General features: G+C 43.5%; 1 protein-coding gene across 5 annotated transcripts in view; it reads right to left on the reverse strand.

Annotated features, from left to right (window-relative positions):
* Positions 1 to 24813, reverse strand: part of PRKCH (protein kinase C eta) — a 262819-nt gene that overhangs the window by 84566 nt on the left and 153440 nt on the right. For all 5 annotated transcript variants that reach the window (XM_058429459.1, XM_032179336.2, XM_058429460.1 and 2 more), the window contains one exon: positions 13158 to 13312. In XM_058429459.1, coding sequence (XP_058285442.1) covers positions 13158 to 13312 — 155 coding nt within the window. The remainder of the gene's footprint in view (positions 1 to 13157; positions 13313 to 24813) is intronic.

Consider the following 24813-nt stretch of genomic DNA (forward strand, 5'->3'; position numbering starts at 1 on the left):
AGCAGACTAAGATAATGGCTTTGTGACTTCTGTAGAACTGGGTTTCACAGACAAGGAGTGGTCACAGCGTGAGGTTGGGGCTTGACAGAACTTAACTGACAAAACAGCAGGTTACCAATTTCTGACACCATGTTGAAAAACATAGTATCACATGAGATCACTTCTAAAATAGCATTTCTGCCCAGGTGTGGTGGCTCACGCCTGTAACCCCAGCACTTTGTGAAGCCCAGGTAGGGGATCACTTGAGGTCAGGAATTTGAGACTAGCCTGGCCAACATGGTGAAACCCCGTCTCTACTAAAAATACAAAAATTAGCCAAGTGTGGTGGTGCACGCCTGCAATCCCAGGCACTTGGGAGGCTGAGGCAGGAGAATCGCTTGAGCCCGGGAGGGGAGGTTGCAGTGAGCTGAGATCAAGCCACTGCACTCCAGCCTGGGTGACAGAGTGAGACTCCATCTCTAAATAAATAAATAAATAGGATGGCATTTTTTTTTATGATAAAAAGACAACATTTGTTCAATACAGAACATTTGAAAACCATCAAAAAGAAAATAAAAATCACCTATATTACCTCAGACAACCACTGTTGATGTGTTGGTGTTTATCCTCCTGTAATTATTTTTCTCTACAGAGCGTAAAATTGACTGATGGGATGAAGTCTTTCTTTGGGCATTCTCTTCTGATCATAACTGCCATTACACTCATGTAGTCAGTTTAAAGAACCCATCCTCTTATACTGAAAAGGACACTCCTGAGAAGCAATTCTACTTTTAAGACACTCAATAGTTTCAATGTGGATATCCACAGCCTATAATATCAACACAGAATCACTGGGTGCCTATGGGGGTGTTTGGGGACTAACTGAAAGGGGCACTAAAAACTTCCTAGGATGACAGAAATGTTCCGTATAGTATTTGGAGTACTGATTACACAATCTGCACATATGTAAAAATTTATCCAATTGTGCACTTAAGATCTATGAGGGGAACTAGAAAAACGGTACCAATACCCGTCACTGGAACATGTGTTTGATGCTTTTTCCACAAGTGGTAGCAGACAGAATGTTTAAAAAGTGAACATCACTGAGCATGCACTACATACCAGGCCCTGGGCTAAAGGCTTTACATGCACCTCCACATCACAAATTTAATTCTAACAACTACACTCAGGTGAGTAGTTCCAGGACTTCCATTTTATCATTGAAGAAACTGAGGCTTAGAGAGGTAAAGTAACCTGATCAAGTTCCTACAACAGAGAAGTGGCAGAACCAAGACTGGAAACACCCAGGTCCATTCTACTCAGGAGCCCCAGCTCTTATTCACAATGTCAGCTCTAAAAGTCATTAATTTGTGTGCTTTTCCAGGAATCTGTTCTAAGGAAAGAATCAAAGACGGATCCAAATAAATATGTATGAGGATATAAATGCATCACTACTACAGATGTGCAAACATCCTTTTCAGTCAATCAGAGAAACTTTTCAGAAGGCTTTCATTTATTTAAAAAAGACTGCTTTGAGTTATGAGAAAATCATGGGTTTGGGCCAGAATAAGACAATCAATGGGCAGCTCTTCCCAAGCTGAGTGTCATGTCATAGCGCTGTCATGAGGAGTAGGTGGGTTAATGCAGAGAGCTCAGAATACAGCCTGGCTCATAGTAGATGCTCAACAAATGGTAGCAATCATAATATATTCTCAGCCCTGACCTGTCATCTTAAAATAGAAAAAGCGTAGAATTTGAGGCCTTGGTCAATTCCATGAATACCTAAGAACACCTAACACTCCTGTCATTGTCCTAGGGGCTGGACTTGGACAGCCACAATCCCTGCCCTCATGAACCCACATGCACAGGGGCACAGCCTATGGAAAGCACTAAGGGAAGGGTTCCATGGGATACCATGGGAACAGAGGGGGCACCTAACCTAGATGGAATCTGGAGGGTAGGGGAGTCCAGGAAAGGCTTCTCAGAGGAGGTGATGACTAAGCTGAGACTGCAAGGATTGGTAGCTGGAAGCTTGGCAAAGAGATGGGGGAGCATTCTAAGCAGAGGGAAAACGTGTGGAAAGGCCTGATGGGTGAGGGAACTCAGCACCTGCATGGATCCAAAAGGATATCATGGAGTGGAATTGTAGATTCCACCACATACTGTGTGACCTTGAACAAGTCCTTTCACTTCCCAGAGCCTCAAATATAGGATAATGTCACTGATCTTTGTCTGCCACTTCCCTTGTACAGTTGTCCTACAGAAGCTACAATTAAACAGAGGAGTCTATCCTTACAGGACAAATGCTCAACACATGTGGTTAGCATTCTGTATTGCAGAAAGAAAACAAAAAGGCTTGGGCCCTCGACCCCCATGACACCCGAATTCATCTGCTCCAGCCCACTGGTCCCTCTGCTGCTCCTTGACCCCACTGCACACTCTCCCTACAAGCCTAGAACGCTCTTCTCCCACATACTCACATGGAGCTGCCTCCTCCCATCCTTAGGTCTTTGTTCATCTGCTCAAATATCCCTTATCAGAGAAGCTTTTAAAAATCTCTATGTCAAACAGTAAATCTTTGTTCTTGAATTTTATATTGCTCTTACCAAGCTTTTTATCCATATACTGAATCACCCTAACATTCAATATATTTTTGTCTTTTGTCCTACTTTCGTCTTCTTTCTATATTTTGTCCTACTACTTATGCTATAAGTTAAGCTCCCTGAGAGGAGGGGGCTTTGTCTGTTTTATTTCCTGTATTTTTCCAGAGCTCACAGCAGTGTCTGGTACACAGTGAGTGCCCAACAACAAAAAAATTATTTGTTAACAGAAAGAACAAACACCCCAAGCTTGAGGGCAGGACCTGTCTTTATTCTTCTTTTACTCCCTAAGAGCCTGACAAAGCTTTGCATTGGGTAGACTTTTCATAAACATTTGTTGAACTGTACAATTCAATTACTTTTTACAAATGGTTGTGTTCATTTAATACATAAAGATTAAATGACTGTATTTTTCTTGCTCAGCAAATAAATCCAAGATTGTCTGTAATTATAATGAAGCAATTGGTTGCTTGGTCAATTTGGTGGGAAGAAGAGCAAAACTGGTGGCCTGGTTTCATTAGCTGGTGAAAGCCACTAACATATTTATCAATTAGTTCCAAATAGTCACAGCCTTCACTGATGAAAAGGCCAAACCCTGATGAGGTACGCCAGGATCAGAATTCTGGTTTAATATATGAAGTACAGAAAAATGATCAAGATGTCCCAGGGCTTAAATTTCCATCTGTTATAAAGTTGGGTCCTTTGAGAAACTGCATTACTGGGATTACACCCCCAGGATGTTCACTCCACTAATGGTCGAAAAGGTTCTTGAATCTCCTCTCAAATTAACCATTAAACATCTGCTTTAATACCAGAAGGCATAAACTCAAAATGAGGTCAACTGCTTCCCCTAAACAACAGAAACTGTTGAAATTTAAACAAAATGCCAGAGTATAGTCTTCAGGTTGTACAACCTGTCACATATGCCCTAGGACTTCCTAAGAAAATTATCTCAAGGGTTTATGGTAAGTACATGGTAAGTATATCAATCACTTGCAATTTCAAAATATTGTGAAAATACAGAGAAAATGACTTGGTTTCAAAGAAAAGCATGACCAGAGTTTACTATAAAGACTGGTCTTCAAAAGGTTGATTTTTACAAGCTAAAACTCCAATTTCTATGAAGAACTACCTGTTATTCAGGCAGTGTCTTGAGGATAATTGCTGCCTATGTCTATGGATGCCAAGAAAACCCAAATCAGGTGACAGCACATATGCAAAGATAACCTCTTATATTGACACGACATGTTCCAAAAAGCATTTGCATTTCCACTTCCATCTGATTTGAGTTTTACAAGGACCCTGCTGGGAAGCTGTGTTAATGGCACCCCCACTGTACAGATGGGCCAAAGGGCTAGCAGCATTCAGCAACCTGTCCACATCCCCAGGACCAGGGCTGGGTCTAGCATGCAGGGCTTCTGAAAACCACATCCAGCATTTTTTCAGTAGGAAGAATATATGCAGCATCACACACATACTTGAAAGTAAGTGATCTTTTTCTACACTTTTATGGAATTATATTTTTAATACACTGGTACTTTGGGGATACTTACCCTAAATGATGAACATACCAATTGTTTCTGTAACCCTGGAGCCAAATTTAGGCAGATTTCTAATGGAGTCTGGTTCCCCAGGGTTCTGTCCTTGACTCGCACTGTTCCATTTAAGAGACTCCTATTGGGTGATCTCATCCAGTCTCGTGGTCTCAACTAACAGCTATATCCTGATGACTTCCAAATATTTAATTTCAGCCCATCCTCTTTACTGAGCTTCAGACTCCTATCCTCCTGCCCACGGAGCATCTCCACTGGAGTATGCCTCAGGTACCTGTCATATAACCTTTCTAAAACTTCTTCCTCTTTTGCCTAGACTTCTCCCCAGGCACATGATCTCTCCTAGCTAATGGCACTGCCATCCACTCAACCTCCTAGCTAAACACCTGGAAATGATTTCTGGTTTCTTTTTTACCCTGAATCCACCCAAATACTAAGTCCTATCAGCTTTACTTGCTATTATCTCTTAAGCCTTTCTCATCAGCCCTACCATCACTGTCTTAGTTCAGGTCCTCATTATCTTGTTATTTGGAACTCTGCAACTGCCTCAAAATGAGCCTCTCCCTTGCAACCTGGCTGCTACTTACCATGCGTATGTCCACACACGCCATGCCCCCCGCCCGCACATAAATGTAAAATATAAACCCACTCATGTCATAAGACCTGCTGAGAATTCTTCAAAGGTTACCTACTTCATAAAGCCCAGACTTCCTGGCATGGAATTTGTGTCTGGCACTGCAAGTTTTCTACCAAATAATGATTCTTTCCCTTCTTAATAATGGAATGCTGATTTTTAGCTGGAACATGGCCACTTGTAAACTGTATTTCTTGGCTTTCACTGGAGCTAGATGCAGCCATATGATCAAGTTCTGGCCAAATCCATGGTAAGTACTGTGTGGAATTCTAGGAAGCCCCTTAAAGGGAGGTGACTCAGTTAGGAGGAATGCCCTCTGGCCCTTCTTACTATCTGGAATTAGAATACAGAGATGATTCCTAGATCTTCAGCAACCATTTAGACAGGGAGGTGACCCTGTCTACAGCAGAACAGAAAGCACAGAAATCTGGGTTGCAAATGACTCTACGGAGCTTCCTTGGCGGGGCTGGACTACCTACCTCCAGGCTTTTCATGTGAGAGAGCACTATGTTTCTATCTGGCTTAAGCCACTGTCATTTTTACATTTCCTGTGATAGGCAATGGAGCAAAGTCCTAAGTGACCCAGAATTCAAACATCTCAAGAACAGTAAGTGCTTAATACTTCATTTCTGCAGCCTCCTCTAGCCTTCGCCTTTCCCATGCCTCAAACTTTAGGCTCTAGTGCTACCAAAGTTCCTGCCATTTTCCACTTTAACTACACATTCACCACACTTCTCTGCTTTGCTCAAACTTGCTCCCCTACCTAAATACCCTCCTTATCTTTGTTCAGCTTTTAACTTTTCACACTCAGCTCAGGCATCACCTCCTCCAGGAAGTTTGCCTGAACATCCATCTTAGGGCAAGTGGCCATTCTCTCTGCTCCCAAAATACCCTGGGCAAACTCCAATTTTGGAACCCAGCTGCCATGACTTATTAATGGCTATCTCTCTCACCCCACAGAAAGTGCCTCAAAGGGCAGACATCTCATCTACTCATCTTGTATCTACACCTCCTAATGCAACATCTGGCACTAAGTGGCAGCTCAGGAAATATGTTCTGATCTCGACTGGATTTCTCTCACTGCAATGGAGTAAACAGGGTTGAATGCCTCAAAATGTCTTGATCTGCTCTTCATGTCAGCTGTAAGTTGAAGACTGAAACAAAATTTTCTAGCCATATTTTTGTTTTCCTGGAGATGGAAAGCAAACAGCAGATGAGTCATCCGAAGAGAATATCCACTATGAGAAACAATTTTTAGACGTTTCACACCTGAAGTCCCCGATCTGTAAAAGACAACTTGGCCCTTAGCAACGTTTGAGGTCTCCTCTGGCTCTAATATTTTATAAACCCATTGTTGAGTATAAATGCACAGACCTGGACACAGAGAACTCACTGTGAATAGATGGCTCCTCCAGGGATTGGCAACATGACCGGCCTTATCTAACCTTCAAATAAATTATTTACAAGGAGTGTCTAATAAAATCTTGAAGTCATCAGCTGACTGAACACTCAAGGATAATAAAATGCCAAGTGAAGTAAGATACGCTTCCTAGACTCCAGCCAGGCTGGCCTGCTCTAAAAACCCCTGACCTTGCCACACTCCTTCCTGTTACTGGGCATCTATCTGCGTTTGCTGTTTCTTCTGTCTCAAATGTTCCTTCCTTCCCTCTTTACTGTGACCTCAGCCCAAGAGTCACTTCCTTATAGAAATCTTCCATCTTTCCCTAACTGGATAGAATCACCCTATTCAGGGTTCTCATTCATTGCATTGTATTTCTCCTCTTCATAGCACTGGTCATGGTTGCTACTTTTTATTGATATAATCATTTGATTGACATCTTTCTCCCTCACTGGATCACACCCTTCACTGGCGAGTATTTTTGTTTTTGCTCATATCATTACATCCATATCCTTGGCAGAGGGGTGACGCTCAACAAATACTTGTTAAAAGATCTCCAGAAGCCATGCAAGGGCGCAGAACAGTGGCTGATGAGTTTCACTATGGGAAAAGGGAAGACTCCATTTGAGGGAAATGCTGAGCTACTCTAATAAGCTGGAAAGCTCTGAGATCTCCATCATATCCTTGAAGAAGGATCTTGGGAGTCAGGAATGGTGGTCACTTTCTGGTGAGAGTTGAAGAGCAGTCACTGAATGAGGCCACCATGGCAGAGCAAGGGATGACAAGCTAAGTAAGAGAGGAGACAAGCACATGACTAAAAAGCTCAAAAAGCCAGTATCAGTCCCAGGTGAGGGCTCACAGCCAAAGTCTGATGTGAAAGTTACTAACATAACTGAGCATTCCCATGGCTGGCATGTACTGAATAAACAAGGACTATACAAACAACAAATGACAATTTGTAGTAGTCTCTGCAGTATGCAGATCAAGAGAGAAGAGACCTACTTCTTGCAGCAGAAGGAATAATGCTAGCAGATGACAAAGGGAAAACAGAGCTGTTAAATCTTACTTTCATCTTTATCTAAAAAGATTTTTCTCACTAGAATGAGTAGAATGAATATAAATACAGAACTGAATTCCAGTAGAGGTGAGGTGACAGTAACAGCCCAAAATTCCAGGCTCAAATGAAAGACATCTGGGGACTCAAAGTCTGCTGATAAGAAATACTGAGGAGTAAGAGAGGTCCTAGGAGGTGGGAATCAGAGAGAGATTGCCACAGTTTTCCAGAGGGGAAGAACTGCAGAGAGAGAGACAGAGAAGAGTGCACAGTAACTCAGGCATGTAAAATCCATCACTGGCCCAAGACACAATTTTTTTTGTTTTTGTTTTTTTGAGACAGTCTCACTCTGTCACCCAGGTTGGAGTCCAGGGGCACAATTTCAGCTCACTGCAACCTACACCCCCCGGGCTCAAAGTGATCCTCCCACCTTAGCCTCCCGGGTAGCTGGGACTACACAGGTGTGCACCACGCCATGCCCACCTAATTTTTGTATTTTTTATAGAGACAGGGTCTTATGTTGCCTAGGCTGGTCTTGAACCCCTAGACTCAACAAATCTGCCCACCTTGGCCTCACAAAGTACTGGGATTACAGGCATAGGCCACTGTGCCTGGCCCCAACACACAAGTTTATTTGGAAACAGATCACTTGCGAATTCTTAGACCAGGAAGTGATGCTCACAGAGGAGGCCACTTGCCAAGCAAGGCTATGCCCAGCTGAGTTATCTGGAGTCGGCGAGGCACCTGTGGACCCTCATGATCCTTGAGAAACAAGAGCTAGATGATGTTGGTGATTGGTATATTCACACAGATCCCCCAACTATGTTCAGAGACTAGCTTAACAGGGCTTAATCTTGCGAGTGAGATTGCTACTCTTCCCAAATTCTGAATTTTTAAAAGAGTCAAATTAAGTAGACATTTTTCTCTCAATCTGAGAGAAATCAGCAGTTCAAAGTTGAAAAGTTCATGTGCCACGTAATCACGGGAGTAGAAGGCGGCATGTCAGGGTTGGCAGTCAGCCTCTGTGGGGCAAAAGCTTCCTCTGTGGGCCACATCTGCAAAATGGGATGGCGAAACACCACGGGAAGCATTGGGAGCTTTCAGGGTAAACACTAATTACCACACACCCAGCATGCCGACAACTGCACAAGGCACAAAGCAGTCAGACGCATGAGTTGAAAAGCATGTGTTGGAAAGTGCTGTGTGCCCAGGGGTAACATGGTGAGGAGGAAGTGAAATTTAAACTGTGCCCTTCTATAAACTATTCCTCACCCAACATATTTCAGATACAGTATTCCACACTTTGTCAAAAACAGCAAATCAAATGTGTGCTGGCTGGCTTCAGGAGTTAGGGGTTGAAATGTCAACGACAGCTGAGTTTGCCTTTAATACAGTTGATGAAACATGCTGAAAGATGTCTGGTCAATGGGATGCATGCCCCTTTGTTTCCCTTACTTTTCCGTAGGGCTTGACTCCGGAAAAAAGTCAACACCATGAGTAAATTATTCATGAGCACTGTCTTGCCTTCCAATCAGCCAAGAAGCCCAGGACAAAAGAATGAATAGTCTTCTTTTTTTCCCCTTGGGAGAACTGACTTGATGACTGCCTCCTTCCCAGCCTACTCTTCTTTGTTTCTAGGCCATGGCAGGTTCCAGACCCTCCATCCAAAGGCAGAGAGGCAGGCCCTTCCCTTGCTGAGTCTCCCAGGAACTGGGCTTCTGTTCCTCCACAAAATACAAGTGAATACATCTGAGAATCAGGGTCAGAACACAAGACGGAACGCGTGCAAACGTAACTGGCCCGTGTCCTCTTGCATAGGCACAGGCAGCTAAAGAAGAAATTCATGTCAGAGGAGCCTAAGGTACTACCTTCTGAAGCTTTCTTTAACAGTGACTTGCATATGGTATCATCTTTGTAACCTGCTGGAAAAGAAACACCTCTTTCCCTCTCCTCCCTCAAAGAACCCAAACAGACAAACAACAGCTCTGTTTGGATAGGTCAGAGGCATCTTCTAGGGGATTATTTTAGCTCTGATAAAGGGTGGTCTGGGACATGTATGATAAACTAGGCTGTCTGATACTCCCAAGTTTCTCATTGGGCTCTTGTATCAAATCCACACCCTCTGTGACCCAAATGTGCCCTTTACTGTGTGTGAATTCCAAGGACTTGGCTTTCAAAGTCTTATCCTTAAGACTCTGTTCCCAGCCAGTATACTGAATGGAATTAAATTATCCTGTGAAATAAGTCCAAGGGATAAAAATAGCATTTGAATCTATCCTAATTAACTGTGTTCCCTTCAAAGTCAACCATATCAGTTAGAGCCTGAACATGGGATTTAAGTCCAGGAGTAAATTAAAATCAATTCTCAGAATTGAACCACAGACACCATGAATTGAAATAAAATTTGTCAAGACGGGGGCTGGCACTGCTTCACCAGAAACCATATCAAGTTACAGTGTCTACCCACCATATTTTGAGACAAATGAGACAAGTAGACTGAGGGACAGTAATATGCGGTGCAGGAAAGCAAGCTTGCTGCTCGGCCCAACTCAAAGCCTCTGAGGATTCAAGAAAGCTTGAGAAAAGACTGAATTGCTTTTGCCCACTCTACCTTATTTTCAGGAAGTGAAGTAGTCCCATCACCAAAAAGGACTAAGAAGCTGACACTGTAGTGGTACTCTAAATCCTCAAGTCTCTCCTGAGAAGACAGTGTAGCCCAGTGGTTAGAACCATGGTTTGAATTCTGACTTCACTACCAGTTAGCAGTCTGGTGATGAAGTCTTTGGAAGACCTAATTATTCATCTGAACAATGCGGATACTATTATTGTTACATAATAATATTGTTAGAAGAATTAACTGACAAATGCAAGGGAAGTGCTGGTCCTGTAACAAGTGTTTGTTTTATTGATTTATTGATTGATCGACACACAGGGTCTTGCTCTGTCACCCAGGCTGGAATACAGTGGCACAGTTACAGCTCACTGCAGCCTCAACCTCCTGGGCTCAAGCAATTCTCCCACCTCAGCCTCCCAAGTAGCTAGGACCACAGGTGCATGCCACCATGCCTGGCTCATTTTTTTTTTTTTTTTTTTTTTGAGACAGAGTCTCGCTGTCGCCCAGGCTGGAGTGCAGTGATGTGATCTCGGCTCACTGCAGGCTCTGCCCCCTGGGGTTCACGCCATTCTCCTGCCTCAGTCTCCCAAGTAGCTGGGACTACAGGCATCTGCCACCTCGCCCAGCTAATTTTTTGTATTTTTAGTAGAGATGGGGTTTCACCGTGTTAGCCAGGATGGTCTCGATCTCCTGACCTCGTGATCCACCGGCCTCAGCCTCCCAAAGTGCTGGGATTACAGGCGTGAGCCACTGTGCCCGGCCGGCTAATTTTTTAATATATACGTATATGTTTTTGTTTTTTTTTTTTGTTTTTTTTTTTTTTTGTAGAGATAGGGGTCTCCTTATGTTGCCCCGGCTGGCCTCAAACTTCCAGGCTCAAGCAATCCTCCCCACTCAGCCTTCCGAGGTGCTGGGATTAGAGGTGTGAGTCACCACACCCAGCCCAAGTGTTCAGTTTAGGTCTTGTTGTTAATATTATTTTGATCTGCAACAGAAGTCCCTGTCAAGTAGGGGAGTCATTACTTACATGTAGTTTTTAAAACTACACGTGGAAACGTCTCTCTTTGGGGCAAGCAGAGTGGAGATGGCTGGATTAGCCGCGGAGAGGAGAACAAAAATGGAATTCACTGCCTAGAGTCTGATAGCATGAGGAGGACGCTTAACTCCCTTCACCATCAGAGATCATACGAGCAACCTCCACAAATCATACACTGGGAAGAAGGTGGAGAGTGGGAAAAAAATGCTGTGATCTAATCCCCATAGCCTGGTCAAGAAAGCTCAAAACAAGCTGCCTAATCAACCTGCTGAAGCCCTGTGACCTAAGAATGAGCAGAGATCCTAGACTGCTTTCAAACAGGTGGCTCCCATTGCCCTTATCCAGGCTGGTTCCCAGCTCTGCACCCTCTTCCCTCCTGCACAGTGCCGTGAGGCTGTGATAAATGCACTGTATGGAGTTGAGGTCTGGGGGATGTGCACTGAAAATGAATTAGAGGAAGTGTCTCTGTGGTGCCTGCCACACCTGCTATGCAGTGCTTGCGTTCCCACTTCTCTCCGGCACCATCCACCAGTCTTACTGCATTCTCTCTACGAGAGTTACTACTTGTTCTCTTCCTATTTTGACTCCCCCGGTATTTAAGAATATTCACTGTTTTTAAAGCTCTTATAATTTAATAATGATATCAATACTGTCATGAGTTTATGACAGGGACTGCATTTAACAAGGTTAATAAATAGCAAATTTCAATCAGGAAATCCTTTACTTTGGCATTCATGCCCCTAATATACAAAAATTTTTCTCTAAGGAAAGCAACAATTGCATCTCAAGAGAAAAAGAGTTTATGTGAGCTGGGTGCGGTGGCTCACGCCTGTAATCCTAGCACTTTAGGAGGCCAAGGTGGGAGGGTTGCATGAGGCCAGGAGTTCAAGACCAACCTAGCCAACATTGCAAGACACTGTCTTAAAAAAAGAAAGAAAAGAAATAAAACAATAAAAAAGAAAAAACAGCATATGTGCAATTAGGTGAGGACACTGACAGCAGAAAAAAAAAAAAAACAGGAAAATTTGAGAATAAAAATTGTCTAACATTTGCTATTTTTTTCTTTTTTCTTTTTTTTTTTTTTTTGAGACAGAGTCTCGCTGTTGCCCAGGCTGGAGTGCAGTGGTGCGATCTCGGCTCACTGCAGGCTCCGCCCCCTGGGTTCACGCCATTCTCCTGCCTCAGCCTCCCAAGTAGCTGGGACTACAGGCGCCCGCCACTTTGCCCGGCTAATTTTTTGTATTTTTAGTAGAGACGGGGTTTCACTGTGTTAGCCATGATGGTCTGGATCTCCTGACCTTGTGATCCGCCCGCCTTGGCCTCCCAAAGTGCTGGGATTACAGGCGTGAGCCACTGCGCCCGGCCCTAACATTTGCTATTACATTTCTCACTGTCTCCAATCTTCTCTCTGACTAAAGTTACATTTGATATCTGTTAAATTCTGAGACTTAACAACATCAAGCAGATTCGGAGTCCATTCAAAGTACGGTATGTTATGATCAAAAGATTATGTGTCACAAAGTGGAGAATTAAATAATATTTGGGAGGGGGCTACACACGGAAGATATTATCACGCAGGACACTGCTCACAAGCGGCTCACCTAGCTCCTGACTGGTGAGCCATGCTCCACATGACTGTAATTCTTGTTACAGCAACTTACAGCAGGTTAGCCACACCCTTTAGTTAAGGTGTAGATTCTTAAAATGGAATAGAATCATGGTTAAGGGATTCACTTCAAATGTTAAAATGAAAAAAAGAGAACAACAGTGTGTTTAGCACCCTGCAGGGCTTGGCTATGACAGGTCCTTAGCAAACCCGGGCTGAACCGATTCATGAATAAATAGTCTCTTCTGAGCCTCTCAGGCCTATTTTATGAATACCAAGTGGGGCAAATTTTAGTTTGGAGGCAGGGTTTATTACTGTTATTAATTTATCCTAATGGATCCTTAGAACCTTTTTGAGGCCTGGGCAACATAGCAAGATCCCTGTCTCTACAAAAAAAATTAAAAATTAGCCAGGTGTAGTGGTGCGTGCCTGTAGTCCCAGCTACCTACTTGGGAGGTCAAGATGGACCGGCTGCAGTGAGCCATGATTGCGCCACTGCACTCCAGCCCGGTCTATGGAGTGAGACCCTGTCTCAAAAACAAAAACCAAAACAAAACAAAACTTCTGTGAATTTAATTCCAAAAAAGGTTTCAACTGATTATCAGGAGAAGTGGAAGGATGGATCATGCCAGGAGAGGGGAGAGGCAGTGAATTAGAAGAGAGGGCAGCAACCAAAACTCACCTATAGATGATTCCTTTATCATGGAGGAACATGAGAGCCGAAATGATTTCTGCAGCATAGAAGCGAGCTCGTGCTTCATCAAAACGACGAGACTTCTGAATGTGGAACATCAAGTCACCCCCATTCACAAACTCCATCACAAAAAACAGACGATCCTGGATACAAACACAAGAGAGGGCCCAATGTGGTGTAGCAATTAACCTAGAGCTCCATCAGCAGCATATTGCCTAGGGCTGTGGCACAGAGAGGAGACTGTCAAGTGGATGTATTCCAGGAAACATCCTGACCATGGGTCAGGGTGCAGCGCAATGGGCCTGGTGGGATTAGATCCCCTGGACAGAGCAGCACCTGGATCTCCTGTAGTTAATTGCACACAGCCTTGAATTGCTACATGAAATCAAAAGTACAGAAGGCATCAGAAACCTTTGATTCGAGTTCCAGCTCTGTACCTTAAAGGTCATGTACCTGGACAGAGAATTTAAATCGAAAGGTAAATGCCTTTAATCTGGAACATGTGCAGTTAATTACCCAAAGTACAGGATACCTAGTAGGTGCTCTAGTTCTCACAAGTGGGCAGAGAACAATCACAGAAAAAGAACACCCCTTTAGACAAGTCAGCCAAACAGAAGTGGAGACCGGGTGCAGTGGCTCATGCCTGTAATCCTACCAAATTGGGAGGCCTATGTGGGTGGATCCTTTGAGCCCAGGGGTTCAAGACCAGTCTGGGCAACACAGCAAGACCTTGTCTATACAAAAAAAATAAAAGAAAATTAGGCAGGAGGATCACCTGAGCCCAGGAAGTTAAAGGTTGCAATGAGCTGTGATTGTGCCATGGCACTCCCATCTGGGTGACAGGAGTAAGACTCCTTCCTCCAAAAAAAAAAAAAAAAAAAAAAAAAGGGAAGTCAAATGACAGCCTCATAGTAGCATCCACATTGGAAATACCACTCAGTCCTTCAAAAGATTGAGTCAAGAGTGGGAATGTAGAAAGGAGCGAGATGCCATCTCCCCCTTAAGTGACTCTCAACCTAGCAGGTAAAGTGGACTCTTAAAAGTCACTATGCAGTGTACTAAATACTATGAAAGTGGTATGAATAAAGTGCTATGGAAATCGCTACTGCTTCATCAAAGAAACGTGTAGGTCTCATTTAAAAAGTGATCCAAGATTTATCTAAGTGCAAAACGTTTTGCTTCAAGCACCTCTAAGATAAATGGGTTTCCTCACTCTCACTCCTTCCTGTGACATTTATGAAATTCCTGATTAGCTGGTGCTGAGTTCAGAGCCGGGATCCAATAGAGAGTAGAGCAGACACAGCCTCTCCCCATACAGAGTTTGGTGTGAGAAACACACTACTCAAAAAAAAAAAAAAAAAAGTGACACAAGCAGATCAACAAATTCTGGTAAATCCTGTGAAGGAAAAGCGGAGGAAGTGTGACATCTGGTCACCTGCCTGGGGGTCAGGCGACACCTCTGAGCAAGTGAAACATGAGCTAAGGCTCACAGGATGAGTGCCATCGACTTGGGACCCCATGATATCATTTTGTGGGATTGCAGATTATTTTGCGAGGAAATTGGTATTTTACCAAAGGATGCAGATACGCAGAACCTATCTTTATTTTTGGGGGAGACAGGGTCTCATTCTGTCACCCAAGCTGAAGGGCAGTGGCACGGTCTTGGCTCACTGCAGCCTTGACCTCCAGGGCTCAAGCAATCCTCCCTCAGCCTCTCGAGTAGTTGGGACTACAGGCATGCACCACCACACCCGGCTTTGATTTTTAGTAGAGACGGGGTCTCACTATATTGCCCAGGCTGGTCTCGAACTCCTGAGCTCAAGAAATACTCCCACCTTAACCTCCCAAAGTGCTGGGATTACAGGCATGAGCTACCACACCCAGCCTTGAACCTGTCTTTATTTGTGGTTGTAAGTGTCACCGGCTTAGCACAGGGTGTTTCCACACATTCACAGCTGAACAATGGGCAGAGCATGGTGCGTGCTCCTGCTCAGCTCCCATTGCAAGCCTGGTGTAAACATGCAGATCCCTATCAGAAGGAAGCACGGCTTATGACCTCCTATGCCCTATTTTAACTAATGCCTTAATTAGAAGGAAAGAAAACCCCTGAATTTATTAAACACTTCTTTCTGCTAAAAGCGAAGCAAGAATTTAATAGTGAAGAAGGAATGGCAAGATTCACAAAACAAAAACCACCACCACCAACACAACTCTTCAGGTTGGCCAATGTAAGACAACAGGCAAACTATGTAAATACAGCAAGCCATCTGACTAAGCTCCTGGCCTTCATTTGAGGGTGACTGACAAGGGGAGAGGCAGAATTGGGTGGGACAAGCTTTGATGAGCAATGGCTGTCCTGTATTTTCTAAATGGGAAGGATTAAAGTGGAATTAGCAGGTTAGCAACGGGGTGGGCGGAGGATATACACACACCGGAAACATCCCAAAAAGCTGCATCTGCATAGTAAGGTTTTATGCCAATGCTGTGTCTGTCCATTTGGAGGGATGGCCACAGACGGCCTGAGGAAGCCTAAGGCAAAAAGCCACCCTGAACCATCTCTGGGCAAGGAGGTCAGTCTTACATGTTTTCATTCACCAGCCTGTTCATCTTCCTCGTGGATCTGACTGGCAGTCACATGAATTCCAATTGATCTGAACACCTGGCTACTGGAACTGGGTCAGTGGGAAAGTGGCCATTCCTTAGGCTGCTGTAAGTGGCGTACTTGGCAAGAGTTTTAAGGCAGTAGGCATCGAAAGCCTAAAATCTAAAAGCCAGACTGTGGGCGAAATTCCAGATCTGGGGGGAGAAAATTCTGCCCTCTAGTCTTGCTTCAGCCCAGCCCCATCCACAGCCCTGGAGGCAGATTCTCAGATAATGCCAGACTCTGGCAGATTCACCTCTGCCACACAGTGAGGGACCATAAGCTTTAGAATTCCGGAAAGATGGGTTCTGCTGTACCTGTTTCTTTTCATTCAGAGTCTCATTTCTAACCTCCTGTCTGGCACCACCTGGAACACAGAGTGTAATTCACAGCCCTCAGGTTATGAGCAACTCTTGAAGCAGGCAGGAGACACAGGCCAGCTGAGACATGACGACGACTTAATGCAGAGTACTGGTCCATCCTATCAAAGACCTCAAATAACATCACCAGGTATAAAAAACAAAGATATGTTTATCAACAAGCAAAATGTTTTTGCTGTGAGGAAACCCTCTGTTGATCTGCACTTCTGTTCACCCCACTTAAAAATGTTTGCTGCAGAGAGGGAAAGATTTGGCAGCAATTTCTCCAAGATTACTTTTGAAGAGGAGATAAGTGACAAAAAATCTCTAGTGTTTAGAAAAGAAGATCCAGGCCAGGCGTGGTGGCTCATGCCTGTAATCCCAGCACTTTGGGAGGCTGAGGCGGGCAGATCACTTGAGGTCAGAAGTTCGAAACCAGCCTGGCCAACGTGGTGAAACCCCATCTCTACTAAAAGTACAAAAAAATTAGCTGGGCATGGTGGCATGTGCCTCTAATTCCAGCTACTTGGGAGGCTGAGGCAGGAAAATCACTTGAACCCGGGATGCAGAGGTTGCAGTGAGCAAGATCGCACCATGCCATGCACTCCAGCCTGGGAGACAGAGGCAGACTCTGTCTCAAAAAAAAAAAAAAAAAATGGAAAAGGAAAGAAGACCCATGCATCATCAGGTGGTGGTGGGGTGAGGAGTCATCATCAGAAGTAAAATTGTATTAAGTATGTCCTCAGGTCCCTTAGGGCAAGTGTGCAGTAAGTGATAGCTGCTGCTGAAGCTGCCACTGCTTGTGCTCTCATGTAGGTATTTTCAGTTTAAAAAAAAGATCATAAATGTGAATGTGCAGAATGATTTTAGTTATAGCCAAAAATGCAGATAGATGCATAGAAAGGATAAAAAAGATGGCTACAGAGTGACAGAAGTCAGTTTTTTGTTGTGGGATCGGGGTGACATTTCTTCTTTCTACTTTTCAGTATCTTTCAAGGTTTCTATGATGAGTGTGTATTACTCTTGTAATTAGAAGCAAACTAAAGTCACATGTGCTTCCTCCATGTTTTTCTTATTTTCGTCTGAAAGATGGAAGATAAGACTCGGGAAAGACACAGTTGTGAGGCTGTTTGAGAGAGCCCTTGTTTAGGCAATGGGAGTCGGAAAGCAGCTACAAAACGAAACTGTTGCATCCTTGTTGCCCATTATTAAGGGACACGAGTAACCACCCATGTTCCATAACGGCCTTTCTGCTGCCTGAGGTAACCAGGCTTGTTGGAATGGCGTCCACAATGAAAATTAGCTGGCTCTGGTTCGGGTCCCAGCAGCTCCACTTGGAGCCTGATGCGCAGGCTTTACAGCATCTACTACAGCTTGCAGAGATCTTCTGTGGTTCCTTTAAGGTTCTGAACAAGAAAAATGTTTACTAAACACACACATGGTATGCCAGGGCCTGGGTAAGGACCCAGTCTCCTAAAACTAATATGACTCCACACTGCTCTCAGTAAGCTCACGGACATGCAGACACAGCATATCGCCAGTGTGTTAAGTGCAGTGGAGAAGTACAGAAGGCGTTATGGGGACACCGAGCAGGGCATCTGAGCAGCCTGGAGGTGGAGGTGGAATTTGGCAGGTGGGGTTTGGGGGGAAGCTTCTAAGAGGATCCAATTCCCCAGCCTAGAAGGATGAGGGCATGCAAGTCAGGCTGGAGTGGGGACTGAGGCGGGAGGTGTCAGGAAGACTGTGCAGTTGAAGTGTAAGATGGCAGGCAGACGGGAGGGACTGCAAAGGCAAGCAGGCTGTCAAGTGCTGGAGTGGGTGAGTGTGAGGCTTCGCTGTAACTGTACTGCTGTTTTCAAAATGAAATGCAGAAAAAGCAAAAAGCTACTTAGGGGTGCTTTCACAGGTCACCCACAAATGAGACGTGCAGGGTCTCAGCTGCCATTAATAAACATGATCACTCACTACCAGTCTCTACTAGAATTATAAGACCAGCGCCTGGGGTAAAACAGGTGCAGCTATGGTGCTTGGCTTGAAAAAGACTCCAGTAATGTTGGAACTTGACACATAGAATAAAACAACATCAGCTACAAAAGCAAATCACTCCAGCAAAATTAATTCCAAAGGAGTAAAACTTTTCACATTTAGTGAATGCTCTTTGCAAAGCAAAGACCTGTATTTGAAGTTCTGAAAGGAGGCAAAAGATAACCTCTCATCTACAGCTCTACTCTCAGTCTGTGCTATTTAAGAATTAGTATCACTAATCACTCAACAAACACCAAATCATGCTTTACAAATTCAACTGTGAAGCAACTAGGTGAAGCATTTTTTGGAAATCCTGCATTTAGGGAGGTACTGGAAGATGGATTATGGTTGTAGTGAGTCACTCCTATGGCAGAGAGGGGTTTCCCAAATCCCACTCTAGACAGGGATGGCAAAGATGACTGTTTCAGTATTTAAACCTGTGCCTAGAACCATTTTGGTTTTTCTAAAGTCCATTTTCCTAGAAACTGAGCCTGCACATCTGTACAGCTTTACCTGAGGCTTTTGGCTTCTGTCAGGTAAAGTGTGCCCTGACCTGTGTGGTAGGAAATCTCAGGGCCAGGAGACCGGTTTAACATCACTTCTAAAGCCAAGTGGCTAAGCCCTTTGTCCCTGCTCCTCTCTTTTGTCCCTAATTCAGCCAACCACAAATACAAGTCATTAACATGGGGTAATGAACACCGGTGGGAGTGAAAGCAACTCAGAAATCCCTTTTTCCCACACCTGGTGTGAGTTACAGGTGTGGGAGGCCAAGGAGCTGCTGCCTGGTAATAATAGAATTCCTGTCATCACTTGCTCTGATACCACTGGATCTGCTGCAGTCTGGGTCCACTCTCTGCCCTGGCTATCAGTTCAGAACTATTCCTTCCCCAGGCCCAAGGGGCTAAAAATATCCCCTGAATAATGATTGTCAGTATAAGTAAGGTGCATTCCCTAAAGCCCCCTCATTAAGGGCTGTTCAATAGGAGTTAAAGCTGTTGGACAATTTGTATGAACAAGAGACATAACACCTGGGTGGATGAAAGTGCTATGCCAGGATGGTACAAGTGACAAGATGACACTACCTAAGGAAAGTGACCGGAGAGCAAGCATGGGCCAGACAGGGCAAGATCCTGTAGGGTCACTGGGGCAAACATCTTTGGAGGCATCTGTTCAGCTAATGGTGATCCCTTCCTCAGCATTTACCCATGCTCCAGCCTGGCCGCATGGGTAAACGCTGAGCATCTGTGCACAGCCAGTTAGATCAAGCTGCACCTGCCCAGAGTCTCTTTTCCAGAAAACTGAAACTGAGATAAAACGCTTTTAATTTAGTCTGGGCTGTGTGCAGGAACTGAGGAAACATGAGTTAGGAAATGGAAACTGCTTTTGCAGTGTAAACGTGGGAAATGCCTGGTATAAGAGAGTGGAGAAAGACTGGGTGAATAGATGGACAGGTGGGTGGGTGAAGGAGAAGAATGAAGCAGAAACAGAGTGAGGCAGAGACAAGAGATCAGGGAGGGTGAGTGAGCCAAGAGCAAAACTGCCAGGGTTCCTCATGTCTTTCTGGTTTCAGATCAGCTGAGAGAGCTGGCCAATTCCTGCCCTTCAGTTGCATGAGACATCCATTGTACCTCTGAATCTTTATCTTTAGTTCTTTTTTTTTGCATAGCCTTAAGAAAGTTTTCTTACTACCTGAAGTAAATTTTCTGCTACCAGGAGAATTTCAGCTAAAATACACACAATTTTTGTTTTTCTTTTTGAGACAGGGTCTCACTCTGTCACCCAAGCTGGAGGGCAGTGGCAGGATCATGGCTCACTGTAGCGCTGAACTTCTGGGCTTAAGTGATCCTTCCAACCTCAGCCTCCTGTGCGGCTGGGACCACAGGTGTGTGCCACCACATCTGGCTAATTTTTTGTATAGACTGGGTATCTCTGTTTTGCACAGGCTGGTCTTGAACTCCTAGGCTCAAGCGATCCTACCTCGGCCTCCCAAAGTGCTGGGATTACAGGCGTGAGCCACCATGCATGGCACACACACCAATTTTTAGGGGGTAAGAAGTTTCCTTATTTATTTATAAATCTGGGATAATAACACCTATAACTACAGTGATCATGTAAAGATTAAACCAGAAGCCAAGTGCTTCATACAGTGCCAAGCCCAGAAAAGAATCTCAATCAATAGAAGCTATTGGTACCACTACATTATATAAAGAGGAGATTTTGTGCCCAGTGACCAAGTCCCTGGTATAACTAAGAGGAAGCCCAGGGCAGTGGCGACACCTGGGCTCTGGGCCAGGATGCTTGACGTCCAAGAGCAATTCCTGCTGTGCTGTATTTAGCTTCTCTCTCACAAAACTCACATCTGCAAAATGGGGATAATAAGACAACCCAACTCACAGGTTTGTGAGGATTAAATGATTTAAGCTAAGGGCTTTGAATAGTGTCTGGCATACCATAAATGAAATGCTCAAGAAATGTTAGCAACTATTATTATCCTCATCATCATTAGTGCATCCACTGCAGCTTCAGTCCCCATGGCTGTCTGCTCCCAGGGCTCCAAAGGGCCTGCTGCATGAGGCATAGGAAGGCCCCTTGGCTGTGGCTGTGGCTATGGCACACGTGGCAGTGAGCTGTGTGCCCTAGGTCGAGAGGTGATGCCTCCCTCATGGACCTCCAAGACTGGTGGAGGTACACAAACACTCACAAGTGGACAGGAATGAAACAGCAGCCGAAACAGCAACTGCAGCAGCTACCCCAACCCTCAGTGTGGGACAGGGTATAGAGGGTTGAAGGAGGTGGAAGGAGTCCTAGCCCAGCTGCTGGGACACAGGGACGTTTCCTGATGCTATATGGTAATGGCCTTGACCGGGTAAGGACTTTTCTTTCTGGGAAATGTTTGCTAAGCAAGGGGTTACAAAACTAGATTTGATAACCAAAACATACTAACCAAGGTTTCAGTTCTGATAAGTTTTCTAACACTGGTAATTCATATTTTCTATTTTAGGGGCTTTCTAATAATTATTATTGCAAAACAAATGCCCTCCTTATGTACTACAAACATATTACTGTAAGCAAAACTTTTTATAGTAGTTATTCTTCCTTTCTATGAAGTTGATTCAATCTCAGAACCAGATTGCAAAGATTTTTCTCCATTTAAAATAAAAATCTGTTGTCTCTATGATTTAAAGACTGCATTTGAAGATGTATCATTCCAGAAACCAAGGCGGCAGGAAATACTCACCACACTTAGAATTATAGTGAGGATGCAGATTACCTTTTGGAAATAATTCAAAGATAGACATAACACGTAAAAGTTATGAAAAATGTAGCTATTGCTTTAAGGCAATGTTAAGCTGGGAGCGACACCTATTCTTACTTACCCAAGTTCTAAGAACTGCCTTGGAGTATATCTATAAGAATAACAAGCTCATGCTGTACGAAAAGCTGCAGAGTGCTATTGACGGCTGGGGGAAAGGAGAAGGAAATCTCCATAACAGACAGCAGTGTTGAACTTCTCCTAAGTACCGTTGCTTTATTATTTTTCTCAGACAAAGTCATCTACAGGGTGAGTAGGGAGTTCAAATCAACAGGAAACAGTTACTGACGTCAAAGAGGTCACAGTGGAAAAGCACCCTCATGAGGAAATCTGATTGCACCATGTCTGAACTGGAAATAACTTGAATTTAACCACATTAAGAAAGATTACAAAGCCTTCAAGGAAGAAACAATGAGAAGGAGTCTAATGGCTGCATTTTTTTTTGAACTTATCATTTTGCACAGCCCAGAAGATGTCAGAGGTTAATTCAATCACCCAGCAACCCCTCTGTCAAGCCCACAGGCAAGACACATCCTGTCTGAGCTCAGAGACTAGTCTTTGGGAAGGTGAGATATGTCCTGAATATTACAAACCCTTAGGACTTTGCATTTCAAACCTAGAGGGACATACAGCTCTTTTCAAAGACCAAGTGTTTTCCTGGTAATCTGGATGCATTATAGCCATCTCTCATAATGAAACCTGACAAGGCTTACTGGCATATATACACTAGACTAGGGAAACAAAGAGGAAATCTAGCTTGCAGTTTAACACACTGTGAAACATCCAGGCCAGGATGTTCTTTAAAGCATACATAAGTGGTAACATATGATCGGGGTACAGCAGAGTCAGAGCACAAGTCCCCTCTTCCTGATGGAACCTCCTTTGGCATTTCTGGTCCACATACAGCTTTCCAGTATCATTGTGTAGGGCTGGGATGGATTTGTGCACTTGGTCTTGTTTTCCATGGGGGACCTGACACCCTTGAAGGCAGAGCCCAGATGCTAAGTGAGATATCTTTAATAGCACCAAGCATAGTGCCTGGCCAATTGTGAGGATTAATAAATGCTTCAAGAGTGAACATAATAGGAACCATTTTTGTCTCCCGGTAAAATTTAAAATGGAACTTTAGAAGAGCTGGAACAAACTGCCAAGATCAGTTTCACCCAACCATTTCACAGAAGCAAAGGGCAAAGAAGTGAAGTACCCTGCCCACAGTTAAAACAGTTTGTGGAAGAGTTAAGTAGGACAATCAGGTCTGCTGATGCTACATTTTCCTTTATAAAGCTTTGATTTTTCTATTTATAAAACTAATTACATATCCATAGTTCAAATGTAATTACAAAGTAAATAGATAGAAAATTGAGAAGAAAATAAAGAAAATGAAAATAAAATCACCCTAATCCTGACAACCAGATATAGAAGTCTCAAGCTTTTAGCTTCCAAAGAACTGGAGATTTCAGGGCAAATAAGAAATTTTCAAGGTAATGTTAACTAGATATAATTTTTCCTTTGTGTCCTAATTATACTTAACATTTTATAGCATGTTTTAAAAACAGAAAGGAAAAAGTAAAAAGCATACACTTCTCTTTTCATTTATGTTGCATATTATTTCCTGATATAATTAGTCATCAAGACCATGATTTTTTTTAACAGTTGCATACTATTCCCAATGCCAGTTCTATGAAGTCCTACAATTAGCTTGACTTCTAATTAGGTTAATGAAAATAAGAGGACATGGCTTTTATAGTCTCTATGCCATTTTTTTAGCCTGGTAAAGCAGGCATCTCTGAGTGGGGATGATTGCTAACTGGGCACAGTGTTTTAATTGATTGGTCAATCATTTAGACATCACTAACCTTTAGAGCACCCCCTAGTGGTCGAGAAGAACGTTTGAACAAACCTCCTAGTCAAAACTATCCACATTCGAAATACACTAAAACTTAAGAGTCACAAAGAAGATATCTTGGATGATTATCTACTTTTTAAAAAAGGTTTAGCAACTTAACAAAAGCATCCACAATAGGATTTCTTTAAGTCATTATTTCACATAGTGAAATTCTCTTTATAAAGGTTTTGGTTTAAGCATCAAATAGGATATTTACGGACTTAGTTTGTATAGGGCTTATAGGATAGAGTAAAAATACCATTTCACTTATTTAGATCATTTTTCATGACAGAGATCCCTAAACTTTGGAAACTTTAGACAACCACAATTTCATTTCTCCCTCTGATCTATGTATGAATTCGACACTTTCCCCATGTGGGAAGATATTTTGGGTTATAGTTGATTAGACACTTTGCCCAGTTAGAGAAGTAGAGACTATGGCCAAGAATATGCCATATCTACCTCAAGGTGATGCCTGGGAATCTACTGGCTGAGAATTCATTTCCTCTCCCCCTGTCTGCAGTGTTGATGCACGGGCCGAAGTTTCTGTGTGGAATGTGCCTTTCACATGCTATTTTGAGTTTGATTCCTCCACTGTAGCCATGACAAACTCTTCTCTGGTCCTCTGGCTGGGGAACAAAATCTGTTCAAGCAAATGACGTGCCCGCAATCTCTTCCCAGACCAATAAAAATTTTTTTTAGATTATACTTTAAGTTCTAGGGTACATGTGTACAACGTGCAGGTTTGTTACATAGGTATATACGTGCCATGTTGGTTTGCTGCACCCATCAACTCGTCATTTACATTAGGTATTTCTCCTAATGCTATCCCTCCCCCAGCCCCCCACCCCCTGCCAGGCCCCTAGTGTGTGATGTTTCCCGCCCTGTGTCTATGTGTTCTCATTGTTCAACTCCCACCTATGAGTGAGAACATGCGGTGTTCCCAAACCATTTTTGCAATCTGGGTTACATACTGATCTCCACTGTCAATTAAGGAAGAAAATTGCAGACCTTACTCTAAAGGAGTAATTACGGAGACTAAATTAAAAGAGGCGGGGCTCTAACAGGAAGAGGAGTAGTCATCAGAAACAGCTTAAAAGGCTTATACGGGAGAAAACACATTGTGTTAACTTTGAAGGCAAGCTTCAGTTGGCTAAGTGGAGTTCAGATGGGTTCTTAAAACCCCAAAAATGAGCAGATCCTAAGATGGTGACACCAAGAACCTCATGCCATATCCAACGGAACTCTGAGTCTGTTAGTGAACTGACTTCATCTCAGCACTTGATTTATCCTACTATGAAACTACTTCCTTCTGATTCTTCTTCTTTTTTTCACTCAACCTTAACCCTTACTTAGAATTCCTTCTTCAAGTCTCCTCTCTTCTCTCTCTATAAACATCTACTAAAAGATTTTTGATTTTT

Source organism: Hylobates moloch, unplaced genomic scaffold, assembly GCF_009828535.3.
Source record: "Hylobates moloch isolate HMO894 unplaced genomic scaffold, HMol_V3 SCAFFOLD_16, whole genome shotgun sequence".
Classification (NCBI taxonomy): domain Eukaryota; kingdom Metazoa; phylum Chordata; class Mammalia; order Primates; family Hylobatidae; genus Hylobates; species Hylobates moloch.